At 43.9% G+C, this 23,086-nt stretch overlaps 1 protein-coding gene across 2 annotated transcripts in view; it reads left to right on the top strand.

Moving 5' to 3' along the window:
- The window catches only part of DRD2 (dopamine receptor D2), a 253,047-nt gene that overhangs the window by 194,841 nt on the left and 35,120 nt on the right, over nucleotides 1–23,086 (top strand). The window contains exons 4-6 of one of the 2 annotated variants that reach the window (XM_044278448.1): nucleotides 6,648–6,817; nucleotides 7,830–7,844; nucleotides 8,898–8,984. In XM_044278448.1, the coding sequence (XP_044134383.1) occupies nucleotides 6,648–6,817; nucleotides 7,830–7,844; nucleotides 8,898–8,984 (272 nt within the window). Of the gene's footprint in view, nucleotides 1–6,647; nucleotides 6,818–7,829; nucleotides 7,845–8,897; nucleotides 8,985–19,208; nucleotides 19,218–23,086 lie in introns of both variants that reach the window. The other variant, XM_044278450.1, reaches the window with a different exon arrangement.

Genomic DNA, 23,086 nt, shown 5'->3' with positions numbered 1-23,086 from the left:
GGGGGACCTGTGGATGACACACTGTTATAGGTGAATCTGTGGAGGACACACTGTTATGGTGGAATCTATGGATGACACACTGTTATTAAGGGGTATCTGGCTGTGATACGACATAGCTTTGCAGATTCCTTTATTAGCAGTCCTGGTATGTCTCCCCCCCCAAATATAGAAAAAATAAATACAAGACATAGCTAATTTGGACTCAGGTTCTTAACCCCTTCCTGACTGGCCACTGTGTATATATGTCCTATCTGCACATGCCCCGTGCAGATAGCACGTACATGCATGTACAGGCAGCGCTTTAATCCCAGCACTGTCAGCTCCTGGAATCTAGCAGGAGCAGGTCGGGTCCTGGCTGACAGACACAGCAGGGACCCTGAGGAGAAGACAGGAGAGGTTTATTACCACTTCTGCCTTCTCCTATGTCGGCAGGAGAGTGCTGAACTAGCACATGGTGGAGGGAGCAGGAAGCAGCAGAGCCGCTTCCTCTTTTAGTCCCGGCGGTCACATGACTGGCGGGGGTGTCTGGAGCAGGGGCAAGAGTAGTGTCGATCATGAATATTCAAATTGTGAATATTAACTGTGAATATCGGCACTTTGAGAATTTGCGAACATTTAGAATATAGTGATATATATTAATAATTTCAAATATTATAGATTTTTTTTTCCATCAGTAACCTCCCTTATTGCTTGTGGGCCAATGAGAAGGCTGCAATGTCTTTGTCTGAGCTTAGCAACATCCCTAGCAACCAATAGGAAAGTTGCCTACCCCTTACTATATAAGAACCTCCCACTTTTCAAAGTTCTGAGAGAGAGCAGTGTCATTACTGTGCTCTGTGCTTTCCACACTACATTAGATAGTTAGTTAGTTAGCTTAAATATATAATACAGATAGTCAGTGTAGGTTATATCCTGATATAGTGTAGCTGTTGTAGTGTGTTAGGTAGTGTGATAGGTTCTACTGTTCATACATTTATGCAGACCTGCTAAAATGTAAAGTTTCACATATTGCGCCAAAATATTTGCATCGCTAGTGCCGATTTGAGCAATCACTAATATATTGGAGCACTCTAACTGCATATAAAGCCATTTTTAATGTTCTGCAGTGCCAACCATTTTCTCTAATCTCAGGAAACTTTTAGCAGCTTGGAAAATTTAGCAAAAGTGACCCACGCCTGTATTTTGCCTGCATTACATGAATAATCCATTGCTGATTTTTCGCAATCAAGAAAATAATATCGAATTCGCAAATATGACAAATATTCGCCCAAATATTTGTGAAATATCGCAAATTCAAATATAGCCCCTGCTGCTCATCACTAGGCAGGAGCAGAGCTGCAGGGCCTAAGGAGACCCTGATCAGCTCTGCCTATGTGTCATGCCCCCACAGGGGGCTGTTTTCCCTTGCAACTGGGGCTCCTGTGGATGCCCCAGTTACAGTGGAAACAGTAAAAAAATAAGTAAATAAGTAAATAAATCATTTAAAATACAGTCGCTAACAGAAACCATCACCATGGTCGCTCTTTTCTCTCAAACCTATACATTATATATGAAAACAATCATTACAAAATAGGGAACCCATTGCAATAATTAATTTTTGTGTCTGTTTTATTATTTAAGAAATAAAAAGCTATAATTAAAACAAAAATTACTTTTTAATAATAATTAGCAGTTTTCCTCCAAATTAATAAAAAAAAATATAAAAACCTCAAAAAAAAAAAGCATTCTAAAAAAATTATAAATTGCAAAAATAATTTTGGTAGTCAAACAAATAAAAATGCTTTGGTCACTAAACCACCACGTGCACAAAATCACAAAAATTTTCTTCGACATTCAGGCCTTTTTTTAACCTGGTCATGAAAGGGATAATTTATACTTCAATCCCCCCCCCCCCCATTAACAATGCATACCACCTAAAAAATGTCGTCTTTATTAAATTAACTAGAGCCCTCTTTGGCTCAGACAGCCATGTGGTAATTAAACGCAACATGGCCATATCACAAGCACGAGTATGCCTTTTGGTTGTGCCCTGGAGTCATACGGAGCCCACAGGACACAAGGAGCTCACACAGAAGCACAGGGAGCTCACACAGTTGGGTCACACAAGGGGGCACAGGAAGCACACACAGCGGGCACAGGGATCACACACAGGCAGCACAGAGGGGGCACAAGGAGCTCACACAGCGTGCACAGGGAGCTCACACAGCGTGCACAGGGAGTGCACACAGTGGGCACAGGTAGCACACACAAGAGGGGACACAGGGAGTGCACAGGAGGGGACACAGGGAGTGCACAGGAGGGAGCACAGGGAGCGCACAGGAGGGGACACAGGGAGCGCACACAGAAGGCATAGGGAGCTCACACAGCTGGCTCACACGGGGGGCACAGAAAATACACACAGTGGGCACAGGGAGCGCACAGGAGAGGGCACAGGGAACACACAGGAGGGGGCAAAGGGAGCCCACAGGAGGGGGCACAGGTGAAACACAGAGATGACAGTGGGAACTCACAGGTCAGTGACCCTAAGTAGTTGAGGTCAGTGAAGCGGCTGAGAGTATGACCCCAGCAGCCCTGCACCCCCTCCTCCACAGACACTGCTGCGTGCTTCTTACTAGATGGAATTACCAGGTGCTTTAATAGGAGGATCCTGGAAGCTCTGAAGTTCAGCAGCTGAGGTCAGAGCCTGTGTGTTGGACAGAGCAGAAGGCCCAGTCATCCCAGTCTGACGTTTGGGCCTTGCAGCCTGGAGTAAATGCAGGCAAAGGATGGGGGCGAAGCTATGTTAGCTCCACCCACACAGAACGTCCTGATGTGGTCTGTGGCATCAGGATTGTGGCTAATGCTGGCCTGTCACCAAGCTACAGTATAGTGAGACGGGAGACTGTGCGTGGGGGGGTACTTAAGTATCTAACAGCAGCGGGCCCCTTTTGGAAAGGGGGCTGTCACTGCCAGATCTCTGAGAAGTTCTGACAGACGTTCTTCAGTACCTTCTGCATGATGTTCTTTAGTTTTGGCTTCACTTTGACATCTCTTCTCCCTCTCCCAGCTGTCATCTATTAGCAGTGATTGCCTCCCTTTATATCCCTTCCCATACTGCCTCACTTTGCAGTTTATACAACTTCCTGGATGGTGCTCACTGCTAGATGCTGCAACTGCTGGCTCTTCAGATAAGTCTGTTCCTTTATTTGTGTTTTCCTGTTGGCTTGATCCTAGGTGACCCTGACTCCCTCCATATTAAGTGCAGGGAGCCGGTGGTCATATCCCCTCACTATTATAGGGGTTTCAGGTGTCACTCAGTCTAGGTACGTGGACATGCAACTTTCTATCACAGAGATCTTTGCATGGGCTGAGCAGTCAGGGAGAGCTATAGGGCTTTCATTGGGCTCACACTTTTGTTCTTTAGTTTTGGGATCAAGTCAGTTGGATCTTTATTTGTTACTTCTTGTTTTCTGAAACACCATCCGTGACGGGGCTCTGGGCAATTTCCCTGTTTGCCCCCCTAACACCAGCCCTGCACACGGCATGTTGTAGCCTGTCCCATTCATTTTCTATGCCTGTTTTAGGCGTAGAAAATAGTCCAAATGTAAGCCAACAAGGAAGGTGTCTTGTGTTTAGAATCACCAAATTTATGTAGAGGCCCGGCGTCTCTACATAACTTCGGTGATCCACCACCAGTGCAGGGGCTTATTAAGACCAGTGTCTAAAACGCTGGTCTCAATAAATGTGCCCCTTTCTTCTTGAGATTGGCAGAGGTCTCTACTAATCATAATTTGATAAACCTATCAATATGACTATGCGACTTTCCCTTTAAGCATGGGCGGATTAGGAACTTAAAGTGGCCCTGGAAAAAAAAAACGAAAAGTGGCCCCATGTTGAAGGTGGGTCCAAATTGACAGAAGACTGGACAAAACAAGTAGGAAGGGCGAACACAAGTAGACCGGCCTGCCATACTATAGTGCAGGCCTGTCTACACAAGTAGACAGGCCTGCCAACAGAACCAAATACCACAGGGCAGCACAAAATACTACCACCTTAAAAAGAACAACCCTGTATGGAGACTTACTGGAAGTGCTTCATGGCAAAACAATATGCAAAGAGGTATCTCCACAGAAAAGAGAACCATTTAATTAATATCACTTTGTGAAAGTAGCTCCCTTTGAGTCCAAATCTGACCTTTTTCACTGTGTTGGATTCTCTCTGACTCATTCTGATAACTTGTATTCAGGCTAGGTAGAGTATTGGCTCTCCACTTCCGCAAGGCTCTAATGAGATGGTTCTCTTTCCTTGGGAAATACCACTTAGCATATTGTTTTCAAATGGACATTGCCAATAAGTCTCCATACCTTGGAGCACATCCAGTAAGTCTCCATACAAGGCTTGTCTCTATAAGGAGTGCCAGTACACTACCTAAGCTGCATATGCAACGTGCCGCCCCCCCCCCCCCCCCCAGGGCTGATAGTGTCCCAGGTCTATAGAAATGCAGAGTGGTATGGTGCGGCCTTAACAGTCTCTATGTGTCATGGTGCTCCTACCTAGATACTGTAGCTCCCCAAGGTTAGACTCCAAATCAATAAAGGGGATGAGTAATGGTGGAGAATAAGTCAAGTTTGGACTTTTATAATGTTCAACAGCTTTACTTGCATAAACTTACATTCAGACAATATTCAGGCTTTCTCTTGGTTCCACCAGGCTTTGGCATAAACTGACAGGTACACTTGATAACTCTGCTTTCTCTCTCTGCTGTGCTAAACTCAGCTTGGGTATGGTTACTGGACTTTCGGTCGGTTCTGGTATTACTGGATTGGTGTACCTTTGGCTGTTGTCCCCCTCCTGACACTCAATAAGTAAATTAGCAAGGAGTCATGGTGCTCTATAAGCTACTAACCTTTTGAGAGACTCTTGCTGCAGCCAGATATCTTTTCCCATTGCTGCTATATCTTCTACACATCTGCCTCCATCGCAAGCTTAGCTTAGACTGCACAGGCTGCTACCTGCTACGCAGGTCTGGATTCAACGGTGCCCAGGCTTAGACTGCTCTAAACTTGAACTTTAACCCCTCCCTCTGGTATGAAGCAAGACTGGCCCACTTCTGCCCAAAATGGGGAGAATTGAATGGTGAGTTCCATTTTGTCTAGAGATCTCTCTCTCTCTCTCTGCCAGATACACACCTCCACCTGCTGGTGAACCAGGCATATTACATGTACAAAACAGTTTCATGACAGCATTATGAATGAACAGTGTTAAGGACCTGGAAATAAATACACAGATGGCATTAATGTTAGCCCATTAGAGATGGTAGCAGAGTGCATAAATGGTAATACCACTCCAGGGTATGACATACAGAAGGCATCACACTCAGGCAAAAGAAGTAAACTAGTTTTTCCATCATTAAGATAAAACAGTGTCCGTTTCTTCATTGTTTAGGGCAGGGGCAGATTGGCCACAGACCTTACAGGGAAAGTTCTCGGTGGGCCGATGCCCCAGGGGCCACCTGAGCCCTCGTCACGGCCGTCCAATGGAAGATTTTAAAGATGTTTTTTGTTCTGTTGGCAATGTTTTGTTATGGACTGTGGTATTTGGCTCTCTTGGGGTAGTATAATGTGCCAAAATATGGTATTGCTGGCCCTTTTAGTATTTTTTCCCAGTCTGCCCCTGGTTTAGGGGGGCTTCCTCTAAGAGTCAACCTGTATTCTTAATAAGAGATTCATCAAAACTTGGTTAGTTGTCCATAGCAACCAATCAGATTCAACCTTACATTTTCCAAAGGAAGCTAAAAAAATTGAAAAGTGGAGAAACTAAGAAGCCAGAAAGTAGGCCAGTTTTTGCCACTATTGTGGCATTAAAAAGTTGCAAATTATTGTGCACACCATATTTGCACCATAATTTGTGTTTTTTTTCCGCTTTTCACCTCTTTTCAAAAGTGGCAAGAAAAGGGAGTAGGTCTTAGTGGGAGAGGAGGGGGCTATCATGCCCGAATTTATTATAACTAATGCCAGAAAATGCAGACTTTAGTTTCTGGCACTCCAGTGCAGGGAGATCAGCACTGGTGTATCGGAATGCTAGTCTTGATAAATCTCCCCCATGTGTATTTCTTCAGTTAAAAAAAGGTCTAATCATAGTATGTGGTGTACTTGAAATCACTGTAAAAAAATACATTAAAATCTGTTGGCAAAGTTAAAGTGCACTTACCATTCAATAAAATCCTACTCAGCGAGTGAGTGGGCTACTTTTGGTCTAATAAATGGTTTCTTTTTACTGTTCTCCTTTCCTTTACCAGCATGTAGTTTCATAGACATAGAAAGAGATAGAAGTTACATCATCTCCCTGATCCCTCTCTCTCCTCAAGAACTGATCTTATTACTCAATGTGTCATTTTCAAGGACTGAGATTTTGAACATTTACAAAGAGTATGCAGGCCTAGAAAGGGGGACTACTGTCTCCTTGAAGTTATGGAAGATACTACTTTCTCTCATGATAAGGATTCACATGTTCTTTTGATACATGCAAGAAAAAAAATTCCAACCATAGCTATAAGCACTAGCTATAAAATGGGCATGTTCAATATTACTTGGTCTAAGTCAGTATTTAATGTTTTTATATGGGTCAAAAGTAAATAATTTTCCTTTTTCAATCATATTTTGTTTCAGCTTCTAATGAGTGCCTCATTGAAAACCCTGCATTTGTCATCTACTCCTCTGTTGTATCCTTCTATGTCCCTTTTATTGTCACACTCTTGGTGTATGTCCAGATTTATATTGTCCTAAGAAAGAGGAGGAAAAGGGTAAACACTAAGCGCAACAGTGGAGGCGTGCATACAGTAGCCCACAAGGTAAGTTGTATCTCCCTAGGTGTTAAATCCAGCATACACAATACTATATATCCACATTAATATGCTATCTATACTGCCTACTTTAAAATAGTTCATGTCTGCACACAGGGGTGAAAATTTCTGCTGCCTGAGGTGAAAATTTAAATGGTGCCCAACCTCTCCAGCCCTGTTGAGAGATTCCCACAGTCCTGCCACTGCTCTGACGTGCCCCACTTGGCCTCATTGGTGGTGGACCCATGTTTGCACATATACATCACACTTACTGCACATAGTTATCAACATGGTAGAAAATAAAGCCTTGAGTCTTTAAAGTTCCCTATTGAAAACTAATTTTATCAAATCCATTTAAAAATGAACAATCTCTTCTCCTGTTGAAAGCTCACGTGTGTTGAGGGGGCTGCCATTCCATCCTGACAGGGTGAGCACATTTCAATAATTATTGATGGTTAGCACTGCACCTAGATAGATAGGAAGTATATTCTAGTAGTGGTATGGCCCATTCTGAACAGCACACTAGTGTTTATTACTTGCAATTTTTTCTTTGTTGCAAATGTTTGTGCAATTAGTTGTTTTTATGTTTGGCCTCCCTGCTGGTTTATATGGGCGGCATAATATTGGATCCTAAATACTTTTGTATTGTTAATTTTTAAATGTACTTAATACAATTTTGTTTTAATGGGGAACTTGAAAGACTCAGGGTTTTCTTTTCTACTAATTTATTAATTTAGTTGCTTCCACTACGAACATGGGAAAATATAAATTTAGACATATTTTCAAAGATAATCAACATTGCAGTTGGTACAGGAACTCCCCCAAACTCTCAGAGACCATCTATTTATGTGTTCTACTTGAACAATCCACACCCATTTTCAGCCCAGAACGGCCTGAATTTGCCATGACTGTCTCTGTAAATTAGGAACAGCTAGTAATTAGAGATGAGCATTACTCTGCCGAATTTCACAAAGAAATTCAATTTGTGACAAATTCCTCAGTCATGAAGCACATTCCTTTGTATGTAGCAGACACAATGACAGGGAATGGCGATCGTGCCACCCCCATCATTAAACCCCTTGAAGACAGGATCATCGCTGATCATGTCATCTGAGGCTAAAATTTAGGCCTTTCAGTGGTTAATCAGGGTAAAAATAAATACTCATCTTATCCATTTGCTTGCATAGAGGCTGTCGCGGCCATCTTGATTGTAGACACCAGGCAAAATCTCGGGCGGAGACGTAATGACGTCATCACTTTGGCCAGGCATAGTGGTGTCATCACTGATGACGCCACCGCAGCAGCATGGTGACATCAATACATTATCCCACGTGACAATTTGTGCAGTCTCTACAATCAAGATGGCCACACCGGCCCCCTTTGCTCGCAAATGGATGAGGTGGGTATGTATTCTTTCAAATTTTACTGCAAGGAAATTCAGCTTCGAGGGTGAATCTTTTGTTTTCCAGAAATTTTGATCAAAGTCAATTTGTTTAGCTTTGATTCGCCCAACTCTACTGGTAAATATGCATTTCAGCCATACAAGATCAATCTATTATTAAGGTTTCACACTGAGCCATCAAGTTGCTGTTCTAATGTCTGGATGTATAGCCCTGCATTTCTGAAAGCTAGTAAAAACTCATTTAGACCCATATTCTTAGCAGTTTGATAAGAATTTAGCTATAATGAGTGTTCATGAACTGTCAAAAATTCTGAGGTAAGGTCTCTACATCCAGCCATCAGAACAGCAACATGACGGCTCAGTGTAAAACTGAAAGTAAGATACTGTGCAGATATGCTGAAATGTAACACTGTGCAAAGCAAGCTATTAAAAGTTTTTGATAAAGACAAATAAAAAAAATACATTTAGTCCAAAATGTGTAAAATGCAATCATAAAAAATGCCCCTGAAGCTGTTCTCAGTGTTTAATGCTTTGTAAATACACTCAGTCCGACAATTTTTCAGTATATGCTATGCATTTTATTTATTTTTTTAGTTTGGCTTAATTACTGTCAAATTTTCTTAAAGAGGCAAGCTTTTTTGTTCTTCTACTAAACACTTCTGCTTTGTTTCCTAGGACAAATGTACTCACCCAGAAGATGTGAAGCTGTGTGCTGTCTTTGTTAAATCCAATGGGAGCTTCGCAGCAAATAAAAAGAAAGTGGTAAGTATTATAATGACAAACTGTGTGTAGAAGGAAGTCTTTTTCAAAGAATCAATTGCTATGCTGCAAATGAGAATGCAACAACAGGCTGCTATAATAAGTACAGGGAAAAAAGGTAACACCTTGTTCTATAGGTGAAAAGAATGCAAGCTATGTAGGATATAGTAGCTATGTAAGTCATAGGCAGTAATTGTAGGAAAGGATCACGTTAAGGTGTGTGGGGGTAGTAGTGTACAATGATGGTAAAGAGGCATTACATTATTATATAATACAATACTTAGGAAATTCATCAAGGGTCTATTCACAATGTGTCAAGGTCTACTGAATGTCTATTGAATGTTGATCCACAGGCATCATGCACCCATCATACTGAGGCAAGGATTTCTGCCAGGATTTTAACGTATGCACAGTAGATTACAATATTCCATGCGGAAACATCCAGTAAAAAAAAGTATACCCATGATACACACTGGTATCCATTAAATGTCAGTGTTCAAGGTTTCCTTTGGTACATCCTTCTGATGAAAGTTTCAGATACACACATGTAACTCAATGTTACAAGACTATAATTTCTGAAAAATTCAAACCATATAGTTACATTAAAGGGCCCTTTATCAATTATATTATAGCACTATGGAGCAGAATTACTATAGAAAATGTGCCAGTTTTTGGGGGAATGATTTGCAACAAAAATCTGGTGCACATGCTTTGAACTGTCTATGTTGTGAGGTTTACACACTTTTCTAACTTGAGTCCCCATTGGATTTGTGACTTAGCAGGAAGGGGTGTGGCTTAAACGCCACAAACCAAATAGAGTACAAAAGTATATTATATTACAAATGCTATGCTATGCTAATAATTTAGAGATGCTTAGCAAATACATTTTGTACAAAGTCATTTGAGCCCGTCTGCCGTACGCCAAGGCGATCTCTATAAGAAGGGTTTCCGTGATGTAAAAAAATTTGCCAAAGATAAATAATTTCAGAACTTTTTGCACCTTTAATGTGACCTATAAACTGTACAACTCAATTTAAAAACAAACTGAAATCTTTTAGGTAGAGGGAAGAAAAAATATAAAAATAATATGGTTGCATAAGTCTGCACACCCTTAAACTAATACTTTGTTGAAGCACCTTTTGATTTCATTACCGCACTCAGACTTTTGGGGTATGAGTCTATCAGCATGACACATTTTGACTTGGCAAGATTTGCCCACTCTTCTTTGCAAAACACTCTAAATCTGTCTGATTGTGAGGGCATCTCCTGTGCACAGCCTTCTTCAGATCACCCCACAGATTTTCAATCGGATTCAGGTCTGGGCTCTGGTTGGGCCATTCCAAAACTTTAATCTTCTTCTGGTGAAGCCATTCCTTTGTTGATTTAGATGTATGCTTTGGATCGTTGTTATGCTGAAAGATGAAGTTCCTCTTCATGTTCAGCTTTCTAGCAGAAGCCTGAAGGTTTTGTACCAATATTAACTGGTATTTGGAATTGTTCATAATTCCCTCTAGCTTAACTAAGGCCCCAGTTCCAGCTGAAGAAAAACAGCCCCAAAGCATAATGCTGCCACCACCATGCTTTACTGTGGGTATGGTGTTCTTTTGATGATGTGCAGTGTTTTTGCACCAAACATATCTTTGGGAATTATGGCCTTATCACTCTCATTCCCCCCCACCTCTAATGTAGCGTGGCCGAGCTCTGTTCGGTCCGTTGTACAGGAGCATTTGTTTCCTGTACCCGGCCGGACTGAAAGGAAGTGCTCACTAAGTGACCACTTACTGTCAGTCCGGCCGGGTACAGGAAACAAAAGTTCCTGTACCGTGGACCGAACAGAGCTCAGCCACGCTACATTAGAGGCGCTTCCCTCCTGTCAGTTCCTTTTCTTCAGGCTGCGCCCAGGCGGTGCCCAATCATAGACGCATCAGCCCGGGCAGTGCGACAGTCGCCTGGTGCAGGGGAGGGCCCGCCACCGTACTTAAAAAAAAACTTGCTGTAACGCTTTTTATTTAAAACGCATGGGGCCAGCGCCCCCTGCTAAATTGTGCCCTAGGCGGCTGCCTAGGTCGCCTTACAGGTGGCGCCGGCCCTGATGACTGTCTTCACTGTGTTCCATGGTATATCTAATGCCTTGGAAATTATTTTGTACCCTTCTCCTGAATGATTTTTAACCATGAGATCCCTCTGATGCTTTGGAAGCTCTCTGTGGATCACGGCTTTTGCTGTGGGATACGACTAATAAATTTCAGGAAAGACCAACTAGAGCAGATGAACTTTATTTGGGGTTAATCAGAGAGGGAGCGTGAGAAAAATAGACCACATCCAAGGGAGGTTAATTTTTTAAAAATTAAATATGATCAAATTATTGAAGCACTAATGTGGGAAAAGTTGTTAAAGTTTAAGCATTCAATGAAAGTAGGGGACGCGCATCAATTAAAGAAGAATTTTTGAAATTTAATTCCCTGTCACCTATGCAGAGCAGGGGTTTAATCACTGCAAAAATGGTCAAATGTCACCCAAGAATGCAACAGGCAAATTAGTGAAATGTTTTTACCTGTCTGCTAGGTATAGCAGGGGTATATCACAGCCAAAAATTTGTGAATTTCAACCGAATATGTAACAGACAAATTAGTGAAATGTTACCTGTCTACTAGGTAGAGCAGGGGTACATTACACCCCAAAATTGGTGAATTTCACCAGAAAATGTAACAGACAAATTAGTGAAATGACAAAAAAAAATACGTACAAATAAAAAAAAAAAAATCGAAAAATAAACTTGATTTATGAGGTGGAGGTCCATATGGAGTAGGAGTTTGAGGAGGCGGTGGACGTAGCGGTGGAGGAGGATGAGATAACCAACAATGGTTTTTGGTTTACATTTTTTTTTTTTATTAGGGTACACTCCAAAAGAGTGTGAACTATCCAAAATACAACAATGAGCAATTGCGCTGTAGTAAAACAATGGCTGGTTAAGGCCGGTATACATGTCTATTCTGCACAAGGTACTGACAAGTCCTGTGGGATCCATGCCTGGTTCATTTTAATGAATGTGAGCTTGTCCACATTGGCTGTGGACAGGCAGCTACGCTTGTCTGTGATAACGCCCCCCTGCCGTGCTAAACACACATTCAGACAATACACTGGCTGCAGGGCAGGTCAGCACCTCCAAGGCATAAAGGGAAAGCTCAGGCCATGTGCCCAATTTGGAGACTCATACTGCTCCACCATGTTGCTGAAATGCTGCATCCTGCTAAGAATTTCCATATAAGCTGGTGGTGCTGGTTGTTGTGACGTGCTGACAAAGCTTTTACACATTTTGGCCATGCTAACCCTGCCTTCTGAGGTGCAGGTGGTGCCCCAGCTGCATTGGCCATCTCTTCCTCCTCCTCTGCCTTCGCCTTGTACTTCCACTGTGCCCCCGCTGTCAGGTGAGAATGCGACCAGCAGCGTGTCTACCAGCGTGCGCTTGTACTCATCTTACGATCACGCTCCAGTGACAGGAATTAAGGACAGTACGTTGTTATTGTAATGGGGATCCAGCAGAGTGGCCACCCAGTAATCAGCGCATGTTATAATGTAGACAAATTGGCGATTGTTAAGGAAACACTGCAGCATGTAATCGCTCATGTGTGCCAGGCTGCCCAGAGGCAATAAAAAGCTGTCCCCCCAGCCATGCACCAGTGATGGCCAAGAGCTGGTTTGGGTGCCACCCTGCTGTAAACATGGTTCCTCCTCCTCATCCTCCACCTCGTCATCCTCCAGAACTGTTCCCTGGCTGGACAATTGTGTACTTGGCGTTTGTGGGTGCAGGAACCCACCCTCAGAGCCACTTGTGAAAGACTGGCCGGAAACCCTATAAAATGACCTCTCTTCCTCCTCCTGTGCCACATCCTCTTTCATCATCGCCAGCAGCGTTATTTCAAGGAGGCATAGAAGTGGAATAGTAATGCTGAGAATGGCGTTATCGGCACTGGCCATGTTGGTGGAGTACTCAAAACAGTGCAACAAGGAACACAGGTATCGCATTGAGGCCCAGTCATTGGTGGTGAAGTGGTGCTGATCCGCAGAGCGACTAACCCGTGCGTGCTGCAGGTGAAACTCCACCATCGCCTGCTGCTGCCCGCACAGCATGTGCAAGGTGGAGTTCCACCTTGTGGGCACGTCGCGTATGAGGCGCTGAGCGGGAATGCCAAAGTAAAGATGCAGCGCTGACAGGCGAGCAGCAGCAGGGTGAGAACTCTGAAAGCGCGCACAGACGGCCTGCACTTTCTGCAGCAGCTCTGACATATCGGGGTAATTTTTAAGGAATCTCTGTACCACCAAATTCAGCAAATGCGCCAGGCAAGGGATGTACATCAAACCGGCTAGTCCCAGAGCTGCTACGAGATTTCACCCATTATCGCACACCACCAGGCCGGGCTTGAGGCTCACTGGCACCAACCACTCATCGGTCTGTTGTTCAAGGCACGTCCACAGCTCCTGCGCGGCGGTCTGGGGTTTGTCCCCCAAACAGATACGTTTTAAAACTACCTGCTGTCATTTACCCCTGCTGTGCTGAAGTTGGTAGTGAATGTCTTACACTGAACGGATGAGGACCTGGTAGAAAATGAGGAAAAGGAGTAGGAGGAGGAAGCAACAGGAGGCAAACTGAAATGCCCTTTAATCCTCGGTGGTGGAAGGACATGCTCCAAATTGCTATCCGCCTCAGGCCCAGCCGTCACTGCATTTACCCACTGTTATGGAGATATAACGTCCCTGACCGTGCTTACTGGTCGACTTATCCATAGTTAGGTGGACCTTGCCACAGATAGCATTGCGCAGTGCACACCTGATTTATTTTTTTCCCCATTTGGTTCTGCAGGGAAGGGATGGCACCCCTGGAAAATTTGTGGCGGCTGGGCACGACGTACTGTGGGACAGCCACCGCCATAAGGCTTTTAAAACTCTCTGTCTCCACCAGACGGAATGACAGCATTTCAAAGGACAATAATTTTGAAATGCTTGCATTCAGAGCCAGGGTGGGTAGGGGGGTACTTCCTCTTCCGATCCAGTGTTTGGGAGATGGAGAGCTGAATGCTTCCGTGGGACATTGTGGAGATGCCTGGACATGCAGATTGTGCTCAGGTTGAGAACGTTTATGCCTCGCTTCAGCCTTTGATTGCACAGCGTGCAAACCACTCGTGTCTTGTCGTCAGCACATTTTCTGAAGAACTGCCACGCCAGGGAACTCCTTGGAGCTGGCTTTGGTGTGCTCGGTCCCTTGCTGTGGTGGGCAGTAGCAGGCGTACTGTGTAGGGGACAGCCGTTCTGATTTTGCACCCTGCTCCCTCTTCTGTTGTGCTGCGACCACCGCCTCTTCCTCCAAACTACACAGGTCACTCGCATGACCTTGATTCCTTGTGGGGGCGAGGACCTCATCTTCCTCCACATCAACTTCCACTCAGTCTTCACCCCTGCCCTCCTTGTCGGTCTGCACATTTTCAAAAGCCACAGCAGTTGGTACATGTGTTTTGTCATAATCCTAGACGTTCTGCGGTGGTACTCCCATGTCCTCATCTTGAAACATAAGTGGTTGTGCATCAGGACACTCAATCTCTTCCACTTCTAGGGCAGGGCTAGGTGGATGGCCCTGGGAAACCCTGCTAGCAGAGTCGTCAAAAAGCAGAACAGACTGCTGCATGACTCAGACTGCTTGGCTGATTTGCAAGAGGGTGAGGTGAAAGACTGATGGACATCGGATGCAGGTGCTTACTCTGATCTTTCAGCAGGTGACTGGCTGGGAGACAATATAAAGGAACTGGAGGCAATGTCAGCAACCCAATCTACTATCATCTGTACTTGTTCTGGCCTCACCATTCTGGAACTTTAACTCGGGTGATCTGGTTTTGGTTCTGGTACCAACCGTAGACAGTAATTTCCTAGCTAGGTGGCAGGGGCCCTACGAGGTACTAGAGAAAGTGGGAGAGGTAAATTACAAGGTACACCAGCTGGGGCAGCGAAAGCTGGAGCAGGTGTACCATGTGAATTTACCAAAACCATGGAAAGATAGGGAGTCCTCTATTGAAGACAGCCCGCGGCCAGGTTTTGTCGGGGAAAAGGTTCAGGCTCTTCGGTCTGATGCAAGAGAAGCAGTTGCCACAGTAAAAATTGCTGACAGCCTCTCCTCTAAACAGGCTCGGGAAGCCAAGGAGTTCATTATTTGGAACACGGATGTGTTCTCGGACCTCCCTGGACACACTTCCATAATCCAGCATGAAATTATCACTGAGCCTCAGGCAAAAGTCAGGTTAAAACCATAATCGGTACCCGAGGCACTGCGACAAGCCATCGCGGAGGAAGTGCAGCTAATGCTGCAACTAGACGTCATTGAGGAGTCCAAAAGTGAATGGGCCAGTCCGATAGTCTTAATACTCAAGCCGGACAGGACGTTATGGTTCTGTAATGATTTTCGCAAACTTAACAAAATCTCCAAGTTCGATGCATATACCATGCTCCAGGTAGATGAGCTTATCGAGAGGTTAGGACAAGCCCAATATTTTTCTGTCTTGGACCTCACGAAGAGCTACTGGCAGGTGCCCTTAATGGTGGGGTGACAAAGAAAACTGCCTTTGTCACCCCTGAGGGGCTGTATCAGTATAAAGTGTTACCCTTTGGCATGCATGGTGCCCCCGCCACGTTCCAACGACTCATGGACATTGTACTTCATCCACATCGACGGTACGTGTTGGCTTACCTGGACGATATCGTCATCCACAGTTCCGACTGTGAAAGTCATCTACCCAAAGTGCAGGCTGTAGTGGACTCCCTTAAGAAGGCTGGACTGACCACTAACCCAAAGAAATGCGCAATAGGGTTAGAGGAGACTAAGTACCTGGGGTACGTCATTGGACGTGGAGTTATCAGACCCCAAGTTAAATAAAATAGAGGCGATTCGGAATTGGCCCCGACATGTCACCACTAGGCAAGTAAAGTCATTCCTGGGAATGGTGGGCTATTATATGAGGTTCATTCCCCATTTTGCCAATTTAGCGGCTCCGTTGACAAGGCTCTTGAAGGGATGGAAGTCAGTGATGATCCTCTGGAATGACCGAGCGGAAGAGGCTTTTTCCGCGTTGAAGTCGATCTTGTGTGGGTCACTGGTTTTGGTGACGCCCGACTTCAAGAGGGAGTTTGTGGTACAGACTGATGCCTCTGAAGTAGGCCTAGGAGCTGTACTCTCTCAGGAAATCAATGGGGAGTAACATTCTGTTGTTTTCCTGAGCCGCAAACTCACCCCAGCCGAGTCTAGGCACAGTATAGTGGAGAGAGAGTGCCTGGCCATCAAATGGGCACTCTAGTCTCTTCTCTATTATCTGTTGGGGAGAAAGTTCCGTCTGGTGAACGACCACTCCCCTCTCAAGTGGATGAGCCAGGCCAAAGAGAGGAATGCTTAGGTCACCAGATGGTTCTTGTTATTACAGAACTTCAAGTTCTCAGTGGAACACAGTGCAAGCTGCTTACAGGGAAACGCGGATGCCCTGTCAGGGGTACACTGTCTGGCAAGTGTTCACCCCGTCAGGGTTGAACAAAGGGGGGAGGTATGTAGGAAGGCACAAGGGTCCGTCGTTGATGGAAGGTATGTGTCACCGAGGTTCCTGGCCTCGGTGAAGTAAGAGCCGGTATTTTCAGGTGTCAACGGCAGCTAATGCTGATTGACACTTGGCTATTTTAGTAACGCTGTATAGCTGATCCGGGACGGCTCTTACTGGGAGTAGCCAAAGTGATAGGTGTGTGACTACTTCCCACGTTCCAGGCCTGGTCTTAACTGGACTATAAAAACCCAGCCAGCAGTGTCAGCTGAGAGTGGATTCACTCCTCTCTGACAGTGGAGCTCTGTCAGTCTCTGTGTTGGAAGTTTGGGCCTGGATTAAGGCCTGCTACCTTGTTGGTGTTAAAGCAGGTGGATTCAGCTTTTTTCAAGGAATTCTTCATTACTGCATGGTGTCAACAAACACCAAAATCACAAGGTGACTGTTTTCCTTGAAACTGACTTTTTGTTTTGTCATTTACTTAAATGTGTGAATAAACACTGAACTGTTTAATTCAAAGACTTTGTTGTTGCATCTATACTGCGTCCGCTAACCTGCCTACCAGAGCGAATCCCCAGAATACATACATACATAGTGCTGTGATGTCGCAAGTTTACAACAATACTTAGTGCACCAATCACTAATAAGTAGTCAGACTTGTTAAAATATGAAGTTGCACGTATTGCACCAAAATATTTGCATCATTAGTGCTGATTTCACAATCACGAATATATTGGAGCACTCTAGCTGCATATAAAGCTATTGTAATGTTCTGCCGTGCCAACCATTTTCTCCAGTCTCAGGAAACTTCTAGCAGCTTGAAAAATGCAGCTATAGTGACCCACACCTGTATTTCACACTCATTACACGAATATTACATTGCCGATTTTTTTGCGATCAAGAAAATAATCTCAAATTCGCGAATATATGACAAACATTCTATCAAATATTCGCTAAATATCACAAATTTTAATATTGCCCCTCCTGGAGCAGATGCTGATAAATCTGGATTGCTAGAGGAAACGAGACATGGCGCCTACATCTCACGGCCACCAGCTCCTTCAGCAGTAACCTGAGTCTCTAGTCTTTGATGTGCACATTTATTTACCCAACTACTAAAGAATTCAGCCAGCAGTAGCAGAATATGGAGAAGAACCTTCACCAGCAGGTGGTGGCATACTTTGACTGCACCCTGTCAACCGAGATCCAAGATCCTCTGGACTACTGGGCAGTCAAACTTGAGTTGTAGCCACAACTGGCCGAGTCTGCCCTGGAAAAGCTTTTCTGCCCGACCAGTAGTGTGGCTTCAGAGTGAGTCTTAAGTGTGGCAGGGGGCATACTTACCCCAAATAAAACTCATCTTTGAGCACAAAATGTTGAGAGATTAACCATTATAAAGATGAATCAAGCATGGATAAGCCAAGATTTCCACACACCTGTGCCTCATGCATCAGGTCAGAACATTCTGGGTGCTACACCAAACATTGTAAGAAAAAAGGCCACCCTCACCACTCTGTGACTGGGCCACTGTGTTGACTCCTCATGTTGTTGCCACCCTCACCAGTCTGTTCTGGGGACACTAGTGTCTCTTTTTGGCTTTGTTGATATCACAGTTTATTTTACTGTTCTCCTGATCAGGATTTGATCATGATTTGGAAGCCAAAAGCAGGAGTGGGTCCAAAACACAGAAGACATGCAAGTATTTCCATCAAGTGTCATCTCTGTTTTGGACCCACTCCTGTTTTCAATACCAATCAATAACTGACCAAATACTGACATTGTGAAGGTGGATACTCTCAGAGGATAGATCATCAATATGTAAAGACTGTAGAACCTCCTTCACCAGTGAACTGACATAAGAAGGTTCAAGTGTCATGTTGCCCAAAAATAGTCATAATTTTATTTAGTAAATGATAACAAAAATTATGATTAAAATAAATCAGTGATCACACTTGTTTGCTTCCGTTGCTCATATTAATTTCTAGAGAATCAGTGGCATATGCTCATGCTGCTCTCCAACTGAGAATAAGGACTTGTACCAGTACTTAACTTACTTTTATGGCAACCCCTCAGATGAACAGAACTTAAAACAATAATAGATCTTAAACTGCCCATACACATTAAGTAAGTGTTAGCTGTCTCACCCGACTCCTTTTCAGCTTCCCATACACATACATGTTCAGCTTGGCCAAACGTGTCTGTGTATGGTTTGGTGAGAGTAGAGAAAGCCTCTGCCAGAAAGTTCTAGCAGCGGCTTATCTTCAAGGAATACAAAAGGATCAGGCATTTGTGCAATGATATTCATTTTGTCCAGTTCTTTTCTCTCTCAACATCTGTATGGAAGGTGTCAGGGGTTTCTCACACACATTAGTGTGTTGGCCGAACCAGCCATTCTTGGCGGGTTTGGCAAGAAGGTAAAACGTGTATGACAAGCTTTAGGCTTTATTCAAACTGACAATTTTGCTTAACCCCTTCTCGCCCAGCGCCGTACATATATGGCTCTGGGTGGCCGCCTGCATCTTCAAGCAGACACCAGTGGCTAATGTCCACAATCGTCAGTAATGCTGATCCCGGACATTTAACCTGGACAATTAACCCGGACATTTAATGCTTTCGCTTTCGGCTGTGCTTCGGCTCCCCCGTGTGGGGATCGGAGGAGCCAGAGCATGTATGCAGCAGCCCCTGTCTTTATGAATGACAGGAGGCTGCTGCATAGCATTTCCTATGAAGCCCTTGCATGTTATAGGGCTCCAAAGGAAAGTAGCGAAAGCATCATAGATTCCAATGCAAGTGCATTGGAATCTATGATAATAGCAATCTAATGCTTGCATGTTATAGTTTCCTATGAGAACTATAAAAAAGTGTAAAAAAAAAAAAAAGTTAAAAAATACATAAAAACTCAAATCATCCCCCTTTTCCCTAAATAAAAATTAAAGAACAAAAAAAAATAAGAAAATACTCATCTTGGGTGTCGCAATGTGCGAAATGACCATAGTATAAAAATATATTCCCCATACGGCAAACAGCAAAATGGAAAAAAGCATCCAAATGGCCGATTTGCAGTTTTTGGTCGCTTAATTTTCTACAAAAAATAATAATAAAAAGTGATCAAAAAGTCATACACACCCCAGAAATTAGTCTGATACAGCTCCATACACATAATTACAAAAAAGTTATAGAGGTCAAAATATAGAGACAAAAAAATAAAACTGATTTGTCCCACGTTAAATTTTTTTATCACTATCAAAACGCAAGAAAAACTATACATATAAGGTATCGCTGGATTTGTACTAACCTCTAGAATAAAAGTAACCGGTCAGTGTTATCACACATGGAACGTCGGAAAAAAAAAAAAAATGTAAAACTATGGTGGAATTGCTTTTTTGTGTCACCCCATTTGGAATTTCCAACTTCCCACTACTTCATATGCAATATTAAATGGTGGCGTTGGAAAGTACAACTTGTTCCACAAAAAAAAGCCATCATATGGCTATGTAAACAGAAAAATAAAAAAGTTATGACTCTGGGAAGGCAGGGAGCACAAAACAAAAGTAAAAATAATAAATTCAGCCCTTTAGGGATTAAAATGGGTTCTTCATGTTAGTATTGGGCATCAGAAACAACTAGCACAGCTGATTATACCATTTTTGCCGGCAGAGATCAATGTAAAACTAATGGATCTTAATGTGTGTATTAATTTAATGCTCAGAATTTTAGAAGTGGGCTATGGAAATTGCTTAAGAACATTCTCAATAATAGAATCACCCATTAATAATAATTTTCAAGGTTAAGGGTTAACATGTGCACAAATGCTTCGGAGCATGAGGTATGCTAGAAAAGAGCTTTTATTTTAAATGTGTTATCTAATTAACTATATTTTCACATTTGTTACATTTATCATAAAGATAACGTTTGAGACCTTAAGGGCAGACAATAAGACATTATAACTGACATCAACCAATTAGCAGGCTGGGTCAATGAACTGTGTCATTGTCTTGGAGACGTTCAGAAGAAAGCTTCATGATAATGATGCTTGTCTTATTTCAATATAATAGAGCTTGATCTAGAAATGTATTTCTCTCAAATATTTGTATCTGAATTCTATCTTGTTAAAATAGAACTATCATAATTCTGCCCTATAATAATGAACCCTTGAAAGTTCAGGATCGCCGGGTTTGGACCCGAACTTGACCCTTACCTCATTAAAGTAAATAGGGACCCAAACTTCACTTTATTATTTTCCGTAATAACGGAAAATAATAGCATTCTTAAGTCAGAATGCTAAATAAAATGGCCATTGAAGGGTTAAAAATAATAAATAAAAAACTCACCTAATTCACTTGATCACGCAGCCGGTATCCTTTTCTTTCCTCTTTCTGCAGGTCCTGCAAAGGGACCGAGTGGTGAGCAAGTAAACTTCACCAAAGGTTCTTTTGCAGGTCCTGCAGAAGGAAGAAAGAAGAGGATACCAGCTGCGCAATCAAGTGGATGAGATGAGTGATGGACCTACATAGGCCGGGACGTTACGTGAACGCGCGTTCGTGATCAAATGTTCGTGAACCACAAGTTCGCGGTGGGCTCCGTTCACTTTAATGGCAGGCATACCTTAAAAACTTTCAGGTCATATTTGCAGCCACCAAAAAATTACTAGAAGTGCACAAATAGCCCTACAACATGGAAAGTGACATACTAGAGGGGGATCAATGGCAAAAATTTCCCCAAAAATATGTATTTTTGTTGCATCCTAAAGGGAAACTCCAAAATTGTACCGGGGGTCTAAGTACGTTGCCACCCAGTACTGGTCCTTGTCCTTTATGCTTTTTATACAGGGGTCCCCCTACAAACACTGAAGCATGAAATCGCCCATTTGCACTAAATTGGAAGCGGTGGAGCGCCGTGGCTCCTGCTCATCGTTCAGGAGAATTGTCATCTTTGATCTCCTGCCCCCAGCCACGAACATCACCAGGGATCCCTGAAAAGTTTAAATTCCCCTCAAAGCCTGCTCTTCTTACGCCTCCTCCTCCTCCCCCCAGCCACCATCCTCCTCTGACTCCTCTTTACACTCCTGCTGACTTGTCTCAGATGGAGTAGCCCCCTGGGAATTCATCCAGCATTGCGACTTCCTCATCTTCCAGCTCCTGCTCTTCGACGGCTTGATCAATGACATGACACAATGCACGCTCCAGAAAGAAGGCATAAGGTACGATGTCACTGATGGCACCCTGGCTGTGACTGACCAGTTAGGTGATCTTATCTGCATACGTCACGCATGAGCAGCCACAGGCACAGTGAAAAGAAACCAAGCTCCCCATAACCTGTCCTGCTGCAGAGATTGTACAGGTAGTCATTAACGGCATGTAGCTGCTGGAACAGCCTATCAAGCATATAAAATGTGGAGTTCCAGCACGTCGGCTGTCACAAATCAGACATCTGACGGGCAGGTGTTGTCGCCACTGAACATCAACAAGGCGAGCCACAGCCATGTAAGATTTTCTAAAATGGCCAGAGATTTTCCTGGCCCGCCGCAAGACGTCCTGTACCCCGTGGTATTTGGCAACGAAACACTGCATGACAAAGTTCAGGACATGTGCCATGCACGGCACATGTGTCATTTTGCCTTGCTTCAGCTCATTCAGCAGATTGGCAATGTTTTCGCACACCACTTTACCAACTGTCAAATTGAGCGGGGTTAGCCACTGATCGGCCTGTGACGGCAGAGCTGAAAGCAGTGCAGGACCGAAGTGGCTCTTGGCTTCCAGGCACAACAGCCGCAGCACAACATGGAAATGTCTCACCTAGCACGTCAAATGTATTCTGGGGAGCTTGGGGGGTGCAACGGAAGAAGCTGTAGCAGTGGAAAAGGAGGAGGAGTCAGCAGAGGAGAAGAAGAAGAGGAGGATGCCACGGGTTACATGCTTGACATCCATCAAAAGGTTCACCCAGTTGGCAGTAAAAGTTATGTACCTTTACTGCCCGTGTTTGCTAGACCACATGTCTTTGGTCGGATGTATATTGGCACCGACACTGTGCACCAGATATATATTCACTTGCCTCTAAACATGGCCATATAGCTCTGGGATGCTTTTCTGGGAGAAATATTTCCTTCTGGGGATTTTCTATTGCAGTGTGCCATTGGCCACATATTTTCTAAAGGCCTCCGAGTCCACCATTTTATATGGCAGAGGTTGGCGGGCTAGCAGTTCCGACAAGCCAGCGGTCAGCTTTTGGGCAAGAGTGTTTACCAGCATAATCAACTTTTTACGCTCGAATATTAGGGCCACGGAAGCCTGCCTTCTGCCAGATGAATGTGACGACTACAAGGTGGAGTGGAGGACAAATGGGTGGAGAGAGGAGAAGCAGAAGAGGCAGGGCGTGGAGCGCCGAGAGTGTGGCTTTGTCAGTTCTGACAGCGTTGCTCCCACTGGGCTCGGTGATGGGAGACCAGGTGCCTTCTTAAGGCAGTCTTCCCTTGGTGAGTGTTGTGCTTACCGCGACTTATGCATTGACAGCACAGGCTGCAGATGGCAACACTATTGT

Source organism: Bufo gargarizans, chromosome 2, assembly GCF_014858855.1.
Source record: "Bufo gargarizans isolate SCDJY-AF-19 chromosome 2, ASM1485885v1, whole genome shotgun sequence".
NCBI lineage: Eukaryota > Metazoa > Chordata > Amphibia > Anura > Bufonidae > Bufo > Bufo gargarizans.
This window is presented reverse-complemented; position numbering and strand designations above follow the sequence as displayed.